We start from the raw sequence: 21,416 nt of genomic DNA, 5'->3' as shown, positions 1-21,416 counted from the left end.
ACATGAATTTGATCAAACTCCAAGAAACAGTGAAGGACGGGGAAGCCTGGTATATTGCAGTCCATGGGGTCACAAAGAGTCGGACATGGCTTAGCAACTGAACAACAACAAAAATATGGAGGATGATAGAACAGGGAAAGGGTAATGGGAGGCTTTTTTGCAGTGCAAATTTAAAAAAAGTGGTCAGGGAAGGCCTGAGAAAGTGACATTTGAGCAAAGACTTGAAGGAGGTGAAGGGGCATTAACTGGGAGAAGAATATTTCAGGTAGTGGGAACAGGAAGGGCAAAGGCCTAGAGGGGGGAACATATCTGCTATGTTCAAGGGAAACGAGGAGCCTGATGATTCCAACATGTTTGGTTTCAAAAACTGGAAGAGTAGGGCTGCCATATGAGTGGGGCTGGGGGCTAAGTTCAAAAGGAGTTAGCTTTTGGACATATATTAAGTCTGAGATATAAAGCAGACACCCAACAATCAATCTACTCTCTACCATCTCCTACCTAGCTATCCATTTACCCACTAAGATTTCTACATGTCACAAATCCCTTGACATCTCTGTACGTCTTTTGGTGTGCCACTTGCCTCCTACTTAGGCAAGAAACTGGGTATTTTTGACGCCTCCCTTCGCCTTACTCCCAACCCCAAGTTCTGTCAGTTATGCCTCTAAAATCACTCTCAAGAGGAGAACATAGGCAAAACACTCTCCAACATAAATCACAGCAAGATTCTCTATGACCCACCTCCCAGAATATTGGAAATACAAGCAAAAATAAACAAATGGGACCTAGTTAAACTTAAAAGTTTTTGCACAACAAAGGAAACTATAAGCAAGGTGAAAAGACAGCCTTCAGAATGGGAGAAAATTATAGCAAATGAAGAAACGGACAAAGGATTACTCTCAAAAATACACAAGCAACTCCTGCAGCTCAATTCCAGAAAAATAAATGACCCAATCAAAAAATGGGCCAAAGATCTAAACAGACATTTCTCCAAAGAAGATATACAGATGGCTAACAAACACATGAAAAGATGCTCAACATCACTCATTATCAGAGAAATGCAAATCAAAACCACAATGAGGTACCATTACACGCCAGTCAGAATGGCTGCTATCCAAAAGTCTACAAACAATAAATGCTGGAGAGGGTGTGGAGAAAAGGGAACCCTCTTACACTGTTGGTGGGAATGCAAACTAGTACAGCCGCTATGGAGAACAGTGTGGAGATTCCTTAAAAAACTGGAAATAGAACTGCCATATGACCCAGCAATCCCACTTCTGGGCATACACACCGAGGAAACCAGATCTGAAAGAGGCACGTCTACCCCAATGCCAGGACATGGAAGCAACCTAGATGCCCATCAGCAGACGAATGGATAAGAAAGCTGTGGTACTTACACACAATGGAATATTACTCAGCCATTAAAAAGAATACATTTGAATCAATTCTAATGAGATGGATGAAACTGGAGCCCATTATACAGAGTGAAGTAAGCCAGAAAGATAAAGACCAATACAGTATACTAACACATATATATGGAATTTAAAAAGATGATGATGATAACCCTATATGCAAGACAGAAAAAGAGACACAGATGTATAGAACAGACTTTGGACTCTGCGGGAGAAGGCGAGGGTGGGATGATCTGAGAGAACAGCATTGAAACATGTATACTATCAAGTGTGAAACAGATTGCCAGTCGAGGTTGGATGCATGAGACAAGTGCTTGGGGCTGGTGCACTGGGATGACCCAGAGGGATGGGATGGGGAGGGAGGTGGGAGGGGGGTTCAGGATGGGGAGCACATGTAAATCCATGGCTGATTCATGTCAATGTATGGCAAAAACCACTACAATATTGTAGAGTAATTAGCCTCCAACTAATAAAAAAGTAAAAAAAAAAATCTTCAAAAAAATAAAATAAAATAACTCTCAAGTGCTCTCCTTCCCTTTCACATTCATTGTCACCTCCTGTGTTCATATTTTCAAGATCTCTTCCCTGGTTTCTGAGCATAGCAGTTTGATCTTTTTCTTTACTATTGAGACTAGGTAGAGGGGTCCACTGGATCTGGGGTTAGAAGGTAGAGGTGGAGGCAAGGGGCAGGGCATAAGTAGGAGTGTTATTTACTCCCTGTCCTGGTACCTGGACCTGAAGACAAATGACAGAATTACATTTAAGAGAGAATGCTGACACTGAGCTGGGAAAACATACCTATAACAGGATTTGATCAAGGTCACCTTGGGTGTCCCCCCACCTGCTCAATATTTCCTGATCAACACCCTTCCAGTGAACCAGACAAAAGACCAACTATGATGCTGCTGGAAAGCTCTCTTTCATGATGAAACTGGTCTCTTAGTCTTAGGCTGCTGGGGCTAACTGCAGGGTACAAGCTAGACAATTGCATCGGGGAGCAGCAAGACTGGATGAGAGATCACTGAGTAGGAAAGGCATGAAGTTCCAGGGGCTGCTGATGTGTGGAGGTATGTGGGTGGATGAGTGAATTCACTTCAAAGGTTTCCGGGTAAGAGTCCTTCAATTTCTGGCATGGGCAGATAGGGCCGTGCCAAAAGAAAATCACACTTGAATGACCCAATTAGTGTAATTCATATACCACTCAATAGCAAACACTTTCTGGTGCTTAGTAGCGGCCAAGTATTACTCTATGTACTTTACTAACATTTCATGTAATACAACTGCTTTGTGAGGTAGTTACTTTTATATCTCCATTGTTTAGGTGAGGAAATTAAGGAACAGAGTTTAAGTAAGTTGTTCAAGATTACACAGGAAGGTACAGTGTTGGGATTCAAACCCAAGCAGTGTGCCTTAGAGTCACTACTCTTAGCCCCTCTGCCATGCTGTATGGTGAAAGCTAACAGAATGTGCTCTTGGCTAGTCCATACTTGGTGATCAACATATTGACCAGACTCAGGGATGTCAGTGGTTCCAGCAACTAGTCAGGGCAAGAGTGGACTGAAAATAATTAATACCATGAAGGGAAGAGGTCTGAATGGAAGGGTGCATGGATTACAAATGAATTCTGAGGAGGCCGGGGCAGAGAGTCAATTGTATTATGATATCCTGAATTCTGCAACTGGTCATGTTTAAGGAAGGATCTACTTGGCCTGGTATGGGCTGGGTTTACAAGTCTGCCCTGGCTACTCTGGGCTATAACAATTTGAGCTCATGATCACAAACTGCTTGTCCCTCTCAAAGAAAGTGTTTCCCTATCTTAAAGGTGGCCTTGATCACTAAGAGCTCTCATTCTCACTTGGGGTAATTGACTTTGTTTAGGACCAACTCCCTGGAGATGTGGATGCAAGGGAAAGAGATCAAAAGTACCCAGGTCCTCCTATGGCAGGATAATACTCCCTACCCATCACCCCTCCTACCCATCACCCCCTCCCCACCCATACCCCTGTACATGAATGCTGAAGGCATTAGTCAACGGTATAGACTAGGGCCATTTTGTTTTTGGGGACCAAATTCCTTTCTCTTAAAGAGAAAGGATACTGGGGAAGTAAAGATGCAGAGGTAGTAGATGAATTGCTGCTTGTATAAAGGGGTTGCTGATGCCTTCAATCATTAAGAAAATTGTATCTTATCCTGCACTATGTAAACTCTGTCCAGAAATATCACTTTCACACTTTGGGGCTTGACTTGGGGATAGTGTTACTGTAATCATTCAACTATCACCATAGCTCAGACATTCTGTGATGTCTCATTAAGTAAATTTATCAAAATATTGCCCAGGTAAATATTCTAGGAGGTGGTAGTGAAAGTGTAAGTCACTCAATCATGTCCAACTCTTTGTGACCTGAATTCTCCAGGCCAGAATACTGGAGTGAGTAGCCTTTCCATTCTCCAGGGGATCTTCCCAACCCAGGGATTGAACCCAGGTCTCCCACATTGCAGGCAGATTCTTTTACCAGCTGAGCCACAAGGGAAGCCCCTTACCAATTAGGGATGGTCCCTCTGTCTCTTGATAGTGAGGATTCTTACTTGCCTTATGGGTAGAAGTTAGACCTAGCAGTAGAAAGGTGGGTCAAACACTAGATTCTGTGTGATGTTTGGGAGGAGTAGGGGTTTAGGGAATGCTGGCAGTGAAACTCTGACAAAGCAAATGGCCTGAGTCTCAAAATCAATAGTGAATAGTCTACTCTCAGCCAGGAGCAGCTTATAGGCAAAGGGGAAGTGGAAGTGCAGTGAGTGACAAACAATATCAGGGCTGACTTTAGCTCAACAGGCAGTGGGACCCACTGGATCAGTGACTTGCCTGAGCAGCTACCTAAGACACCCTGAGTGTAACCCAGTCTGGATATAATGTGACTTTTATCAGATACTTACTATGCACCAGGCTCTCTGGTAGACTCTTTAATGCAATGATAAGATTTAAACTCCATCACCCTAAAAGGTATGTACTATTATTATCTCCAATTTACAACTCTGGACACTGAGGCACAGAGAGGCTTTGCAGCTAGTAATCGATGGGAATGGACTTCCCTGTGCAACACTGAACCACTATAATAGACTGTCTTCCCTAGATCTCATCTGATCTGGGGTACTACGGAAAAGGTTTGTTTATTTTGTTTCATGATAGGTCTGTTTTGCCAGTGCCAGAATGGAATGGGTATAAAGAGGAAATAATAAGAACATGCATTCCATGGCTGAAGGAGGAGTCTGCCTTGGTGCTGAGGCAATGTGGCTAACACTGAATCTAGGCCTCCATTTTCATGCAGTGATTTATTGGTTTGGAAAGGCTGCAGGTGGGGGTGGTGTCAGCAGAGGAGGTGGTTCTGCCTGCTTGGTTAATGAGATATAGTGCACATAAAACACTTTGGAGAACTGGAACTGGAATGCAATCCACTGTCATTCACTCTGTGCATAAGGAACTAGAGCTCTTGAGAACAGAGCTCCAGTAGCTTTGACCCCAACCATCAGCTAAGAGCTGAAGGTTTTGTTCTACATTCTTCTTGTCGAGTTTGCCAAGACGCAAATGGCTCTACCATTTACTGTCCCCAGGTGGAAGTCCCAGAAACCAATGGCATTCTAGGGTAATAATCTCTCCTCTCCTAGAAGGGAAGCAGGCAGAGGAGGCCCAGCTGGCACAGATCCCGTGTTGCTAAGTGGAAGGCTGAAATGCCGTAGGATAAGATGGCAAATAAACAGAATTGTGGGAGGAAGAAAGGGAGGTTGAGCTAGAGATAGATGTGGGTCTTAAATGGATTAGCAAAATGAGGTAAAGCAAAACACTGGGAGCTGTAATGCAGTCAAACTGAAAGAGGTGAGGATGAGGAAGAGCCTGTCAAAATAGACAAAGAAGATGTGATCTCAGCAAATTCTGAAGGTTAGGAGTCACTGTCCTGTGTTGGGTTTTAATACCTCCTAGTAAATGGCAACCCACTCCAGTATTCTTGCCTAGAAAATCCCATGGATGGAGGAGCTTGGTGCAGGCTACTGTCTATGGGGTCGCAAAGAGTCGGGCATGACTGAGCGACTTCCCTTTCCCTTTCCTTTCCTTTAGTATATGCTAACATGGAAACAGTGAGTTCCATTTAATGGGATCTGGATGGGACAAGATGGCTTCCTAAGAGACTGACTACAAAAAGCAGAATCAGAGAATTCAAAGAGGCCTGTGAGCAAGTGATAGAAGTGGGCAAGAGTCATTTCACAAAAAAAGCAGAGACCTCGGGGTTGGCACTCATTAGTAGGCAACCCAAATACTTCTCTGTTGTACCCTCCTTGACTCCTTTGCTCTGGCTTCAAAAGAGGTAGGTCTCCTCCTCCCAAAGCCGCTCATTCCATCCTCTACTGCCTCCTCCAAGGCTTTGCTCCATTTCTTATCCTTCTCATATTTCCATTATTTCCCTTTCAGTCTATAAATGTTCTTAAGCTCTTAGAACAAACCCAACAAGTCAGCCCTCAGCCGTTACTTTCCCTTGGCCACTGCCTTCCTCTTTCCTTCTCATTCGAACTTTTGGAAAGATTAATGTTCCTTTCTTATCCATGTCTTTAGTTCCTGCTCAGCCCTCAACACTTTGTATTCCCATCACTCTCCAGAAAGTTCTGTTACCAAGGTTAATGACTATATTAATTGCCAAATATGGCTGACTCTTTAGTTACTCTGGATTCTTGAGAGCTGTTTTCTTCTTTAAACTCTTCTGCTCCCTTGGGATTCTATGTGTGCATGCTTCAGTCACATCTGATTCTTTGCAACCCCATGGACTGTAGCCTGTTAGGCTCCTCTGTCCATGGGATTCTCCAGGCAAAGATACTGGAGTAGGTTGCCATTTCTTCCTCCAGGGGATCGTCTCAACCCAGGGATAGAACCCAAGTTTTTTATGTCTGCTGCTTTGGCAGCCAGCTTCTTTACCACTAGCACCACCTGGGAAGCCCTAGGATTCATGGTCCCTTTCTATTTTGATTATCTGGCCAGACCTGATTTCTGCTTTTCAGCTGAATTCACTGCAGCTTCTTCTTATCCTTGCCTGCTACAAGTTGGTATTTCCTAGGGTTCTAGGCTCTATTTTCTTTTTCCCCTCATTCTCTGCTAGTTCTATAAGTAATCCAACCCATTTTCCTGGTTTGCAACATCATTTCATATACTAGCAACACATCTGCTTCTAGTTCCAAATTTCATTACATTTCTAAATCTGGGGATCCAAGTTTTTAAAAATTAATTAATTTATTTTAATTGGAGGCTAATTACTTTACAATATTGTAGTGGTTTTTGCCATACATTGACATGAATCAGCCACGTGTCCCCCATCCTGAACCCCCCTCCCACCTCCCTCCATCCCTCAGGGTTGTCCCAGTGCACTGACTTTGAGTGCCCTGTTTCATGCATCAAACTTGGACTGGTGATCTGTTTTACATATGGTAATATACATGTTTCAATGCTATTCTCTCATATCCAATTTTCTTGGGCACTACCTCTGCTGCTTACCACCATCTAGTCCTGTTTATTGAGGGGTTAAGTACCCAGGTTGAAGAATTAGGTTGCCTAGGTTTGACTCTCATTGCCCTGCCCTAGTTTAGGTTTTCATCATTTATCAGTGAAAGTGTTGATACGCTATTCAGTCCCTCGACCTCTAGTCTACACTTCCTTCAATCCATCCTCTATAACACTGTCAGTTATTTTCCCAAAACACAAATCTAACCACATTACTTCCTAATATAATATTTCACTGCTCCCCACCCTATTTCCTATTGCAGAGTTTCTCAAAGTGTGTGCATCAGAATCACTCCTAGATTTTGAAAGTGCAGGCTCCAAAGTCCCAGTCCAAACCTATCTGGTCAAGAGAAATTTGATCTCTGAGAAATCTAAAAATCTGCATTTTCCAATTTTGATTCTGATATATGTGAAGCCCTTCATGAGCCATATCCTACTTTTCTACCTCATCTACTGTCATTATCCACTTTGCACTTTAACCCTCCAACAATGTGTGTGGTTCTCCCATCTGCCAAGAAATTTTACATTGCTGCTTCTGCAAAGGTGGTTGTGAACTTCTGCAAGGTCCTTCATCTCTGTCTCCCTAGCACACTCCTTTTTATTCTGACGCCTTCTTCACCAGAACCTCCTTACTGAGAAACTTTACTTACTTCCCTTCTCTATAGCTGTTTCTCTACAGCAGTTTTCCATTATCACTCCTTCACTCAAGGAGCCTTTCTAGATACATTTTCCTAATTGACCCATACATAAAATTTTAATATCACAGATGTACTGTACACCTGTTTATGTACTGTGACCCTTTGGAAAACCATGAACTATGTAGCATCTAAGTTTTTTTTGCTGCCCCTACTCCCCTACCACCTGCCCCATCAAAAATCAACGCTTTTTCCCTTGGGGGCAGTATCACCCCTGTTGGGAACACATACTGTGCAGCAGCAGACACTGTTAACCAAACCAGTCTTCTTGAAGTTTACCTTTGGTTTCTCTGATAAGTCTTTTCTGATTCTTCTCCTATCTCTCTGACCATTCCTTCTCAAGACTTGACTTTGTAGGCCTTTCTTCTCTTGCCTGCCTTGTAAACTGAATTCCACAAGGCTCAATATTTGAGTTTTCCCCCCTGTATTATTCTGTACATGTTTTCCAGGTTATTTTGCCTAGTTTTAATTACCACCTATCATGCTAATGAAAAAGCATGAAAAGACCCTGATACCAGGAAAGATTGAAGGCAGGAGAAGGGGACAACAGAGGATGAGATGGTTGGATGGCATCACCAACTCAATGGACATGAGTTTGAGCAAACTCCGGGAGATGGTGAAGGACAGGGAAGCCTGGTGTTCTGCAGTCCATAGGGTCACAAAGAGTCGGACATGACTGAGTGACTGAACATCAATGCTATTGACTCCTGACTCCTGAATTTTGCATCTTTAGTGAAGATGATTGTCCTGAGCTCCAACTTCTTGCTTGTCTAAGTACAGGTCACAAATTGGCAGCATTTAGCGTCACCTGGGAGTTTGTTATGAATGCAGATTCCCAGGGTTGCCCCAGCTCCTGCAAGATCTGAATCAGAAGCTGCATTTTAATAAGATCCCTGAATATTTTGTATGCAGATTAAAGTTAAGACATCATAGGCTGGACCCTATTTCCGGCTTTCTAATAGACATCTTTAATTGGATGCTCCATAGGCACAGCAGTTCCCATTCCCTATTCTTCTTGGTTAAAGATAACACAATTACTCAGTCATCTATACAAGAAATATAAATCACTCTTTTCTTATCGTTTGTATCAAACTGGTTACCATTCGTACCTAGTCTAGCTACTAAATGGCTGTTGAATTTATTCCCTCATCTATGCTCATCACCACAGCTTTCATCTCCTTTTGGAAAGATTGTTATCACAGTAAGGTCCTAACAGATTTCTCTAGCAATATTCCACACCCCACCCCAACCAATTTACCTACCAACTACTGCCAGAATCATATTCATAAAATGCAAATCTGATCATGTTACTCTTCCTGGCTAAAAATTCCTTCAGTGATTCTGTATTGTTTAAAACCAAGGTTCCTAACCAGGGATCCATACATGGGCTATAGGAGATCCTTAGATTTACTGAAACTATAAGAAAAAATTTGTGTATGTACATTTTTCTAAGGAGAGTATTTTATAGCTTTTATCAGAGTTTTAGAGGGGTCCATGACCAAAATAGGTCAAGAACTACTGACTTGAAGGATCAAGTCCAAGCTATCAGCTTGGCATACAGTGACCCTTCATACTTCTCCCACCTTACCTCTAGCTACTTGCCTAGGAGCCCTTGGTTTCAGCTTTACTTATGGACTTGGAAGTGCCCTCAGCTTTCACACCTCTGCGCCTCTGTACATGCTGTTCTTAGAATAACCCCAAGGTCACATACACAACTATTAAGGTTGCAGTCTGTATTTGCACCTAGGTCTTTCTTCAAAGTTCACAGTCATTCCACTTGACAGTGGCTTGATATTTTATATTGTGGCCTGTGCTGTGCTGTGCTTAGTTGCTTAGTCGTGTCCAACTCTTTGCAACCCCATGGACTGTAGTCCGCCAGGCTCCTCTGTCCATGGGAATTCTCCAGGCAAGAATACTGGAGTTGGTTGCCATGCCCTCCTCCAGGGGATCTTCACAACCCAGGGATTGAACCCAGGTCTCCCACATTGCAGGCAGATTATTTCCCATCTGAGCCACCAGGGAAGCCCAAGAATACTGGAGTGAGTAGCCTATCCCTTCTCCAGGGGACCTTCCCAACCCAGGAATCAAAGCAGGGTCTCTGCATTGCAGGTGGATTCTTTACCAGCTGAGCTACCAGGGAAGACATATTGTGGCCTACTACACACAAATATTAATACATACTACATATACTAGAATAAGTTTCATGAAATCTACCTTGATATATTAAAAAAAAAAGGTGGTTGCCACCCACTAAATTGATATTATATTCCTGTTACAAGTTACTACCCTTGGTCCTTGGGAAAAAAAGCTATGACAAACCTAGATACTGTATTAAAAGGCAGAGATATTACTTTCCCTACAAAGGTCCATATAGTCAAAGTTATGGTTTTTCCAGTAGTCAGGTATAGATGTGAGAATTGGACCCATAAAGAAGGCTGGGTGCTGAAGAATTGATGCTTTTGAACTGTGGTTTTGAAGAAGACTCTTGAGTGTCCCTTGGACTGCAAGGAGATCAAACCGGTCAATCCTAAAGGAAATGAACCATGAATATTCATTGGAAGGACTGATGCTGAAGCTGAAGCTCCAATAGTTTGGCCACCTGATGCAAAGAGCTGACTCACTGGAAAAGATCCTGATGCTGGGAAAGACTGAAGGCAGGAGAAGGGTACGACAGAGGATGAGATGGTTGGATGGCATCACCGACTCAATGGACATGAGTTTGAGCAGCTCTGGGAGATGGTGAAGGACAGGGAAGCCTGGTGTGCTGCAGTCCATGGAGTTGCAAAGAGTTGGACACGACTGAGTGACTGAACAACAATCCTCAGATGAAAAACACTGCACTAGCCCTTCACTGAGATTCAGAGAGTTCTCACTACTGAGAACTCACTACCTTAGCCCCAGCAGTACCAAGGTTTTGAGGCTTCCTAGGACTTCCTGGTGGCTCAGATGGTAAAGTGTCTATCAATGCAGGAGACCTGGGTTCAATCCCTGGGTCAGGAAGATTCCCTGGAGAAGGAAATGGCAACCCACTCCAGTACTCTTGCCTAGAAAATCCCATGGACAGAGGAGCCTGCTGCAGGCTCCTCTGTCCATGGGGTCACAAAGAGTCACAGAGTCACAAGTCGAAAAGACATGACTGAGCGATTTAAAAAAAAAAAAAGGGTTACAAAAGTTTTCTTGAGGAAAGCATTTGCCAGTGAATTGACCACTTATGTCAGTCCCCATTCAACCTACTCCTTTAAACACTAGCACCAATCACCATGTAGCTAGCTGTCCAATCTTTGTGTCTCATGGATTGTCAAATATGTCAGCAAGCGATCCCATGCAAATCTAACACAAAGTGAAATTACAAAGCTTATAAAAAAAATGCAGGCTATTGTGAAAACTGACAGGAAACTGACAGCAAGGATCTGGTAGACTAGTTTACAACTGAAGAGGAGAAAAATAAATAAGAATAATGATCTTAAAAGTGGTTCAAAAGAGAGCAATTTAAATACCAAATGACTATGGAGACGCCCTCGGGGAAAACTGATGAAGCCCTTGAATATTTTGGCAAAATCAACCCTCTTAATGATCATGCTGCAAAAATCTCACAGAAGTGAAACATACCATCTTGAAATATCATGCAATTTTGTTAGAAAAATGAGGTCCTGAACAAAAACAATCAATCCTGGAATACATTCTTGGTTTGTTATAAGAATTACTTAGCATTCAATTTTTATTAAATGAAACAAAAGAAATATTTTAATAGTTTTTAGTTAGTCAGGTTAGCATACTAATCAAACCTTGCCCCCTCCACTATTTACTCTAAAATTTTAGTCCCTCTTTTAAATGTATCCACGAAGTAGGTTTTTGTCTGGTACCGACTGCCCTCAAATAAGAACCTCCTGTATACCTCTGTGTTTCCTTATCACCTAGCATACAGCAGGAGCTTAATAAATAGTTGGTTAAACAAGGCAATGGCTTCCTCCTCTGCCTCTGGTCTCAGTTTCCTCAGACCCAATCAGCATGCTGCTACCCTCTAAAATTCTTTCTGGCCCAGAAAAAAGTCCAATTCCTCAACATGGTTTACAAAACCTTTATAATCTGGTTTTGCTTTATTTACTCTCACATTCTGACCCTGTTTAACAACTTGTAGTTCTCCAAATGCCCCATACTTTTCTGATGTCATGCTTTTATTACTCCCAGTTTGGAATTCTCCATCCCCATCAGTGGGAAGGCAAACTCCTATGCCTAACTCTAGCATACATGGACCTCTATTAGCCTCTATTAAAACAGCTTCCTACTTTGTTTCAAGGAGTTTTTATTATACAAAGCAATATAATCACATTAGGGTAAATATATGAAACAGAGAAAAGGTACATGTATATCTCTGTGTGTGTACACACACACACACACACAGTATCACCATCCTCACAAAGTCAGTGGTATCATTTTGTCGTATTACCTTCTACAAATTTTTTCATATGCAGATGGTGAATGTATGATGTTGAGACTACCTGCCCATTAAAAGCAAAGCCAACATTATAGGATGCGCATTTTTTCTTCTTATGCAGTCATCCTAACCACTAGCTTTATTAGTTATATAAGATTCCACCAAGTATACATGTTGCAGTATATTACCTTAACCAACCCACCATTATTGAATATTTAGGTCTCCTTCCCCTCTCCCCTCTTTTTTTAATTATAAGTAAGAGGGGAAGGCAATGGCAACCCACTCCAGTATTCTTGCCTGGAAAATCCCATGGATGGAGGAGCCTGATAGGCTGCAGTCTGTGGGGCCGCTAAGAGTTGGACACGACTTCACTTTCACTTTCACTTTCATGCATTGGAGAAGGAAATGGCAACCCACCCCAGTGTTCTTTTTTTTTTTTTTTTTCACCCCAGTGTTCTTGCCTGGAGAATCCCAGAGACGGGGGAGCCTGGTGGACTGCCGTCTATGGGGTCGCACAGAGTTGGACACGACTGAAGTGACTTAGCAGCAGCAGCAGCATATGTAAGAGAAATTACCATGTTCATATACACATCTTTTCCATATTTTGGATTGGCTTATTTCTTTAGAATAGATTACCAAGAGTAATAGATGTTATGAGTTAAGATCTTTCTCTTTTCAGGTCAAATTTGGTAGAAGTAAAATACATACACGTATATGTTGCTGCTGCTGCTGCTGCTAAGTTGCTTCAGTCCCGTCCAACTCTGTGTGACCCCATAGGTGGCAGCCCACCAGGCTCCTCCATCCCTGGGATTCTCCAGGTAAGAATACTGGAGTGTGTTGCCATTTCCTTCTCCAATTCATGAAAGTGAAAAGTGAAAGTGAAGTCGCTCAGTCGTGTCCGACTCTGAGCAACCCCATGGACTGTAGCCTACCAGGCTCCTCCGTCCATGGGATTTTTCCAGACAAGAGTACTGGAGTGGGTTGCCATTTCCTTCTCCAATACATGTATATATAATGCTTCAATTTCTCTTACTCTAATCATTAGTGATATTATTTTTTCATGTTTGTTTACCGTTTCCTCTTTTGTGAATTGTCTGTTCATGTCTTTTGCTCATTTATCTGAATATTAGTGTTTTTAAAAAATCAATTAGAATAGTTAATAATTTTAGCCCTTTGTATTTGCTGTAAATATCAATATTCTTTGCCTATTTTTATTTTGGTAAAATTTTAGCTGCAAAAGTTAGAAAAAATCTCATTATACAGAATTTGAAAACTAGAGAAACACATAAAAAAAAGCATCATTTAATTCTGCCACCCTAACATAACCACTATTATAATTTCCATTATTTTTTTAAATATGCATGTGCTTTACACAGTTGTAACAGCAGTGTGCATACATTTTTAAAACCTGTTTTTTTATTAACCCATAAGTATTTTTCTGAAATGCCCCCTTAGTCTTCATAATCACCATTTAAAATAATAGTATAATATTCCATGAAATGGATATACCATTTATTTATTGCTAGATATTCATGTTATTTCTAATTTTTTCAAATAAATAACAGGAAGATGCCCTGGAGAAGGGAGAGGATACCCAAGTATTTTTGGGTTTCCCTGGTGGCTCAGCTGGTAAAGAATCCACCTGCAATATGGGAGACCTGGGTTCGATCCCTGGGTTGGGAAGATCCCCTGGAGAAGAGAAAGGCTACCCACTCCAGTATTCTGGCCTGGAGAATTCCATGGACTGTATTCCATGTAAAGATAAATATCTCTAGGTAAATAACTTTTTTTCCATTATTTTGAATTATTTTCTTAGGAAATATTCTCAAGAGTAGATTACTAGATAAAAAGGGCATTAATGCATGCTGGCTACCAAACTGCTTTCTTAAGGGATTGATCAAAATCACAGTATTACTACCAAACTGAGTACCATTTTTAAAAATTCTGTTACAGATAGGCTTAAAAAGAGGCTACCTACTTATTTGCATTTCTTTGATTAGTAGTGATGAACATTGATCCATATTTTCCAGTCATACTTAAAACCCCTTTGTAAATTGTCTATTCATGTTCTTTCCCCATATATCTTCTTATATATCATACTGTATGAATGCAAATCTGAGAAAATGCAAATCTGACACATTTTGTCATATTTATGTCAACTATGCCTTTCTGGTCTGCCTCTTAAGAAACCTGTATGCAGGTCAGGACGCGACAGTTAGAACTGGACATGGGACAACAGACTGGTTCCAAATAGGAAAAGGAGTAGGTCAAGATTGTATATTGTCACCCTGCTTATTTAACTTATATGCAGAGTACATCATGAGAAACGCTGGGCTGGAGGAAGCACAAGTTGGAATCAAGATTGCCAGGAGAAATATCAATAACCTGATATGCAGATGACACCACCCTTATGGCAGAAAGTGAAGAACTAAAGAGCCTCTTGATGAAAGTGAAAGAAGAGAGTGAAAAAGTTGGCTTAAAGCTCAACATTTAGAGAACTAAGATCATGGCATCTGGTCCCATCACTTCATGGCAGATAGATGGGGAAAGAGTGGAAACAGTGTCAGACTTTATTTTTCTGGGCTCCAAAATCACTGTAGATGGTGATTGCAGCAATGAAATTAAAAGATGCTTACTCCTTGGAAGGAAAGTTATGACCAACCTAGATAGCATATTAAAAAGCAGAGACATTACTTTGCCAACAAAGGTCCGTCTAGTCAAGGCTATGGTTTTTCCAGTGGTCATGTATGGATGTGAGAGTTGGACTATAAAGAAAGCTGAACACTGAAGAATTGATGCTTTTGAACTGTGGTGTTGGAGAAGACTCTTGAGACTCCCTTGGACTGCAAGGAGATCCAACCAGTGCATCCTAAAGGAGATCAGTCCTGGGTGTTCATTGGAAGGACTAATGTTGAAGCTGAAACTCCAATACTTTGGTCACCTGATGCGGAGAGCTGACTCATTTGAAAAGACCCTGATGCTGGGAGGGATTGGGGGCAGGAGGAGAAGGGGATGACAGAGGATGAGATGGTTGGATGGCATCATCAATTTGATGGACATGGGTTTGGGTGGACACTGGGAGTTGGTGATGGACAGGGAGGCCAGGTGTGCTGCGGTTCATGGGGTCAAAAAGAGTCAGATATGACTGAGCAACTGAACTGAACTGAACTGATGCCTTTCTAGTCTGTGTTTAGATTTTATTTTTGAAATGGCCATAAAAGTTATTTTGGTTTTAAAGTTTCATACAAATATGTTGATCTTTTCCTTCATTTTTTTTTCTATTTCTTCCTAAGCTTAGAAACCTATTCCCCTTAAGAAGCTTGATAAATATTCATTCATTCTAGTTTTTTTCCCTAATTTGGCTTTTTAATATTTAACTCTTCAATCTAGCTGCCACTTAGTTTACTACAGGAGATGAGAGTGTAAATGTTACAAGCTGTCACAACATCATTTACTGAACAACTCTTTCCAATCATTTGCAACACATCCTTTATAAAAGATTGAATTTTATATGAAACAGTCTCTTTGGGAAGTGTACTATAATATCATCTGTCTAATCTTATACCAGTGGTACCAGTGTTTTCATTATTCTTGTTTTGTATGTTTAATAGCTAGTAACATTAGTCTCTCATTACTCTTCTTTTGCAGAATTCTCTTTGAAAATCACTCTTCTTTAGCTTTCAAATAAGATTACTTGCTATCTTACCTCTAAGAGACAAACTTCTTGAGGGCAGAGTTGGTTTATTTCCTTAGAATAGATTGATAAGAATAATAGTACTGGGTCAATAGATACAAACATCTTCCCCACTCTTATTTCCAAAGTTTTCAAAAAGAGTGTGCCAATTTCACTGTAATCCTGCCAGCACTTGGATATTTTGAATATTTTTTTCAAATTTTGTGGAGAAAAATGTGGTTTGCTTTAATTTCTGCTTATTAGTGGTGATAAAAATATGATTGACACTATGTAGGTGCTTAATCAATGCATGTTGAATGAATATATGGCATGTGTGAATGTACATGCATTGGGGGATGAGGAGATTAAAACAAATATTGTGGTTATAAATGATAAATGCTGGCTAGATGTAAGTTTGTGGACTAAATGCCTATAATCCATTTGCAGAAAGGTTCTAGAGGGGCCAAGAAGCCCCTGGAATTTGGACCTGAATTGGAGCAAGCCCTAGAGACTCTTCACTGCAGATGTGCGTTTCCAAGTAGGATCAGTTGAAAGCTGTCTGAAACAGTTAAGATAATGGTGCATAGGTATGCCCACGCCTACATGCTGCCCAGAAGCCACATAATTGGCTGGAGATAGAGTGTGCTTCCTTTGGCAGCAAAACAGTGATAAGTGGCAGGTACCTGGGTGTTCCACTGCACACTGATCCAGGCCCCAGCAGGCCTGAAGCAGTGAATTTAAATATATAAGCTTCTCCAGTGCTACACACAGAAACTAGATCTGACTTGTAGGACTGGGCATTTCCCATGAAACCACACTACTTTTCTCCTCAACTTGCTAAGTATGAGAAGGCATAGAAGTCCTTGGTTCAGCGGTGCTTGGTTTTATCCCTTTGATCTATAGCTTGAAGGAGATAGGGTCATTTTTTCCTTCTAGAGATCACTGTCTTGACTTTGAACCTTTTAACAGGGCAAAAACTAACAAAAAGCAGGTTATTTCTCTATGTTTTTAAGTGCATATAAAACTGATTACTAAAAAAAAAAAAAAAAAAAAAACTGATTACTAAACACTGCTTCTCTTTGTTCCATTGCCTCAGTAGTGGATTCTAGTAGTAAACTTACTCAAGAATTTCCTTGGTCATGAAATCTATTCATTTGATTAAAAGAATTCCATATTATTACCTTAACCTGCATATGCTGAAACTGTGTTCAAGGTTTTATTCTGAAAGATAAAGTGTTGTCTCTAGACTCAAGAGCCCTGGAGTAGCAAGGTCATGGCAGATGGTATGAACAATTGGTATGTGAATGATGCATTGGCAGTTAACTACTACTGCTGCTTCATTTCACTCAAACAGCACATTGATAAGTTCAGTTTATCTTTCTCCTGCCCGGCGCAGGGGGGTAAATTAGGAGTTTGGGATTAACAGATATACATACTGAGAGGGTAATAGGCAGGAAGGCCAGGGGTCTCCAAACAGAGGAAATAGGCTGCAAGTGTCAGACATTTTTATCTCTCTTAAGTGGCAGGAGTAAACAAACTAGCGATATTTTTTTCCTTCTCTATACAAATTTAAAAGGAGGTTTCTCTTAAAATACTGTTGCCATGACACCTGGTTTCACCTGAAGCTAACTATTCTCAAACCTTGAGTTAAACAATACATTTTTCTTATGGAAATGTTTGTCTTAAGCTATGTTAATATGCTATGCATGTACCCCAGACTGTCTTCAATGGCCAAATGGCTCAGAACCTACTTGACAAACCATTATGTTATACTCAGATATTGTTCCCCTAATCTATGTAAACGAAACTATTTGTATGGTAATCTGCCCTTCTACAAGATTCAAGTCAATTGTTTTATGGCCTGGGATGAATCATCTGGTGCCAAGATTATCACAAAATGCAATTTATAGATGAGGGGCCTGGTGCCATTCTGAGTTTTAAGACATTCCTTTTCTTTTCATTAACAGACTGCTAGTGACTATATAACATCTGGCTGAAGACTAGCAGGGGGGTATTCTTCCTGTCCCCTTCTGATGGCTATGTCAGAAGCTTTCTCTATCTCCTTTATACTTTAATAAAACTTTATTACACAAAAGCTCTGAGCGATCCAGCCTTGTCTCTGGCCCCAGATTGAATTCGTCTCCTCCAGAGGCCAAGAATCCTGGTGTCTTATTGTTCAGCAACAACCTTTCAATACTATATATAGAATAGGTAAATAAGAAGGATCTACTGTATAGCACAGGAAAGTATACTCAGTATCTTGTATTAACCTATAATGGAAAAGAATCTGGAAAGTGTAACTGAATCACTTTGCTGTACACTTGAAATTAACACAACATTGTAAATTAACTACACTTCAATAAAAATAAATAAAATCCTTCTCCTCCAACATATACTACAGACACCTTAAGTGACATGCCAAATGCTAAATAATACTCAGAAGTCCTTGTTAGACACAGAGTACAACTGTTTGAAATGTTAAATTCCAAAAGGACCTTTCCTGTAACTCCAAGTAGCACCCAATAGTTGTTTCATAAGCCCTTTCTCCTTAGAAAAAAATCTAGTTCCAGCTGCCACTTTGCTTAGAGATAGCAGCATAAATCTCCTTTTTGATTCTTCAGCCATTTGTTTTAAATCTATTCTCGTCCACTCTTGTTTTAAATCTATTCAAAAATCTGCTTGCTGTTCCTTTCTAGAACTAGCTCTATAATTCACCTCTTCCAAGACTTCCATGATTAATTGCTCCTTATTACTGAATACAGCTCATATACATATTCAACTGGTACCAAAATTGATGTTGCTCCCTAATTATTCTAGTTTTATTAATGTTTTTAGAGTTCCTTGGAGATAGGGCAATTCTAGAAAGCTTAGAAGGAATTCAGGGATTGTCTAGATAAGTAGATTTATATCCTTTGTTCTTCCCATTTTCCTGATGAAGACACTAAGACTGAAAGAGACTAATCTATCCAAGTCAGTCAGCCAAGTTTGTAGAGAAACTAGGCATAAAGGCCAGGTATCCTGACTTTCAATAGTACACTTTCCACTATATTATGTCATCTTTTTATTTTACTTGTATCTCTTCAGAATACCTTAGCTAAGTGCCACACACACACACACACACACACACACACATCTCAATAAATGCCAATACAATAAACATAAGAGTTTACATAAATGAAAAGCTGATTCAAGGAAAGAGGTAGAAAGCAGAAAGGTCATTATCTTACTTCTTTGCATGATGCCACCCTCCAGACCAGTTGATTGCTACTTTGCACATTCCATCAATTAGGCACTGGGCAGCTGTGATTGTAGCCCCTCCTACAGCTGCTGCATAGTCGAATATTCCTTCAGTGGCTGGGCAGTCATAACCTTCAGGCAAACATCAGAAGAGCTCATTAGAGGGGTGTGATATTATGATTTATAATAAGGAATATACAGTTAACCCTTGAACAACATGGGGTTGAACAATGCAGGCCCACTTATAGGTGGATTTGTTTTTTCAATAGAAAATACTACAGTACTACACCATCACTGGTAGGTTGAATCCCTGGATGCAGAACAGCAGATATGGAGGGCCAACTATAAGTTATACTAAGATTTTCAACTGTGCAGAGGGTGGTTACCCCTAATCCATGGGTGGTTTAAGGGTCAACTGCATAATTGGTCTTATTCCCAGTTTCTGGCACAGAACTCCTAAAATTCTTGGAATTCCTAAATGATGAGTCAGAGATGTATCTTGGTTATATTAACGAGGTGACTTGTGGACCACAACTAAGGATGGGAGTTGGTTGCCAGCAGAACCAGGCATACGAGGGTTGGAACTATCAGTTCTACCTCCTGATCTCCTGTGAGGGAAGAGAAACTGGAGATTGAGTTTGTAAGAAATTAATAAACAGAAACTTCAATTAAACAGTCAGGAGACCAGAAGGGGGAGCTCTCACACTCTGACACAATAACCAAGTTTAACAAGAAAGACTTCTTTCCTGGCAAGGATTCAAGTCAATGAAAAGCCAGGGACTCTCTTTAATTTTTTTTTTTTTGTTACTATAGCCCTCCCAGCTTCCTTTCCTTCTCTATAAGCGTGTTCTTCCCTAGCCATGCAAGAAATTGCACATGGCTTGCTATGGTTGCAGACCCCAAATTGCAATTCTCTGCTGATCCCAAACAAACCCATGTTTGATGGAGAAATATCTGGCAGCCTATTTGTTTAGGTCAACAAGTTCAATCAACAATTGGCCAGTGACTTTAATCAATCATGCCAATGTAATGAAGCCTCCATAAAAACCCCAAAGAAGAGGGTTTGGAGAGAGGGTTTCTGGGTTGGTGAACACATAGAGATTTGCGAAGAGTGGCATGCTTGGAAAGTGCATGGAAACTCTGTGCCCCTTTCCCATAACTTGACTTTCTGTGTCTCTTCCATCTGGCTGTTCCTGAGTTATATCCTTTTTCATTAACTAGTAATCTAGTGACTATATGAGTTTCCTAGGTTCTGTGAGCTGCTCTAGAAAATTAGTTAAACCCAAGGGGGGGAGGTCATGGGAATTTCTGATTTACAGTTGGTTAGAAGTAGAGTTAATAACTTGGACTTATGCTTGGCATCTTGAGTTGGTGAGGTTGTTAGAACCTCCAATTTGCAGCCTCTCACTCAGAGCACAGGTAGCAGCTTGGGTTTGCAATTGGTATCTGCTGCGGAGTGAAGTCTTGTGGGTGCTCTCAGTCGCTACCCCTGACCTTGGGCGAGGGGTAGCTCTTCACGGCCACGCTTCTGCACGGTCCGTCATAGCCGGTGCGCTTCCACATGGTCCATCGCAGCCAGAAGTGGCGGCTGAGAGGAGCTTCCCCATGACCAAGGTCAGGGGCGGTGGCCGAGAGGAGCTTCCCCACATCCGAGGGCAGGGGAGGCAGCTGAGAAGAGCTACCACGCCCAAGAGCAGGGGTGGTGGCTAAGAGGAGCAACCCCACCTCTAAGGAGCAGCTGCTATGGGGCGCAGGAGGGCTGAGAGGAGCTACTCCACGTTCAAGGTCAGGAGAGGCAGCCCGTGAGAAGATACCCCTCGTCCAAGGTAAGGAGCAGCAGCTGTGCTTTGTTGGAGCAGCCGTGAAGAGATACCCCACTTCCGAGGTAAGAGAAACCCAAGTAAGACAGTAGGTGTTGCGAGAGGGCATCAGAGGGCAGAAACACTAAAACCATAATCACAGAAAACTAGCCAATCTGATCACAGGACCACAGTTGTGTCTAACTCAATGAAACTAAGCCATGCCGTGTGGGGCCACCCAAGACGGTTGGGTCATGGTGGACAGGTCTGACAGAATGTGGTCCACTGGAGAAGGGAATGGCAAACCACTTCAGTGTTCTTGCCTTGAGAACCCCATGAACAGTATGAGAAGGCAAAATGATAGGATACTGAAAGAGGAACTCCCCAGGTCGGTAGGTGCCCAATATGCTACTGGAGATCAGTGGAGAAATAATTCCAGAAAGAATGAAGGGATGGAGCCAAGCAAAAACAACACCCAGTTGTGGATGGGACTGGTGATAGAAGCAAGGTTCAATGCTGTAAAGAGCAACATTGCATAGGAACCTGGAATGTTAGGTCCATGAATCAAGGCAAATTGGAAGTGGTCAAACAGGAGATGGCAAGAGTGAATGTCGACATTCTAGGAATCAGCG

The 21,416-nt window shown here is 41.4% G+C and overlaps 1 protein-coding gene across 6 annotated transcripts in view; it reads right to left on the bottom strand.

Annotated features, from left to right (window-relative positions):
• The window catches only part of HDAC8 (histone deacetylase 8), a 256,182-nt gene that overhangs the window by 226,641 nt on the left and 8,125 nt on the right, over nt 1-21,416 (bottom strand). For all 6 annotated transcript variants that reach the window (XM_061137354.1, XM_061137357.1, XM_061137356.1 and 3 more), the window contains exon 4: nt 18,976-19,117. In XM_061137354.1, coding sequence (XP_060993337.1) covers nt 18,976-19,117 — 142 coding nt within the window. The remainder of the gene's footprint in view (nt 1-18,975; nt 19,118-21,416) is intronic.

This window comes from Dama dama, chromosome X (genome assembly GCF_033118175.1).
Source record: "Dama dama isolate Ldn47 chromosome X, ASM3311817v1, whole genome shotgun sequence".
NCBI lineage: Eukaryota > Metazoa > Chordata > Mammalia > Artiodactyla > Cervidae > Dama > Dama dama.
This window is presented reverse-complemented; position numbering and strand designations above follow the sequence as displayed.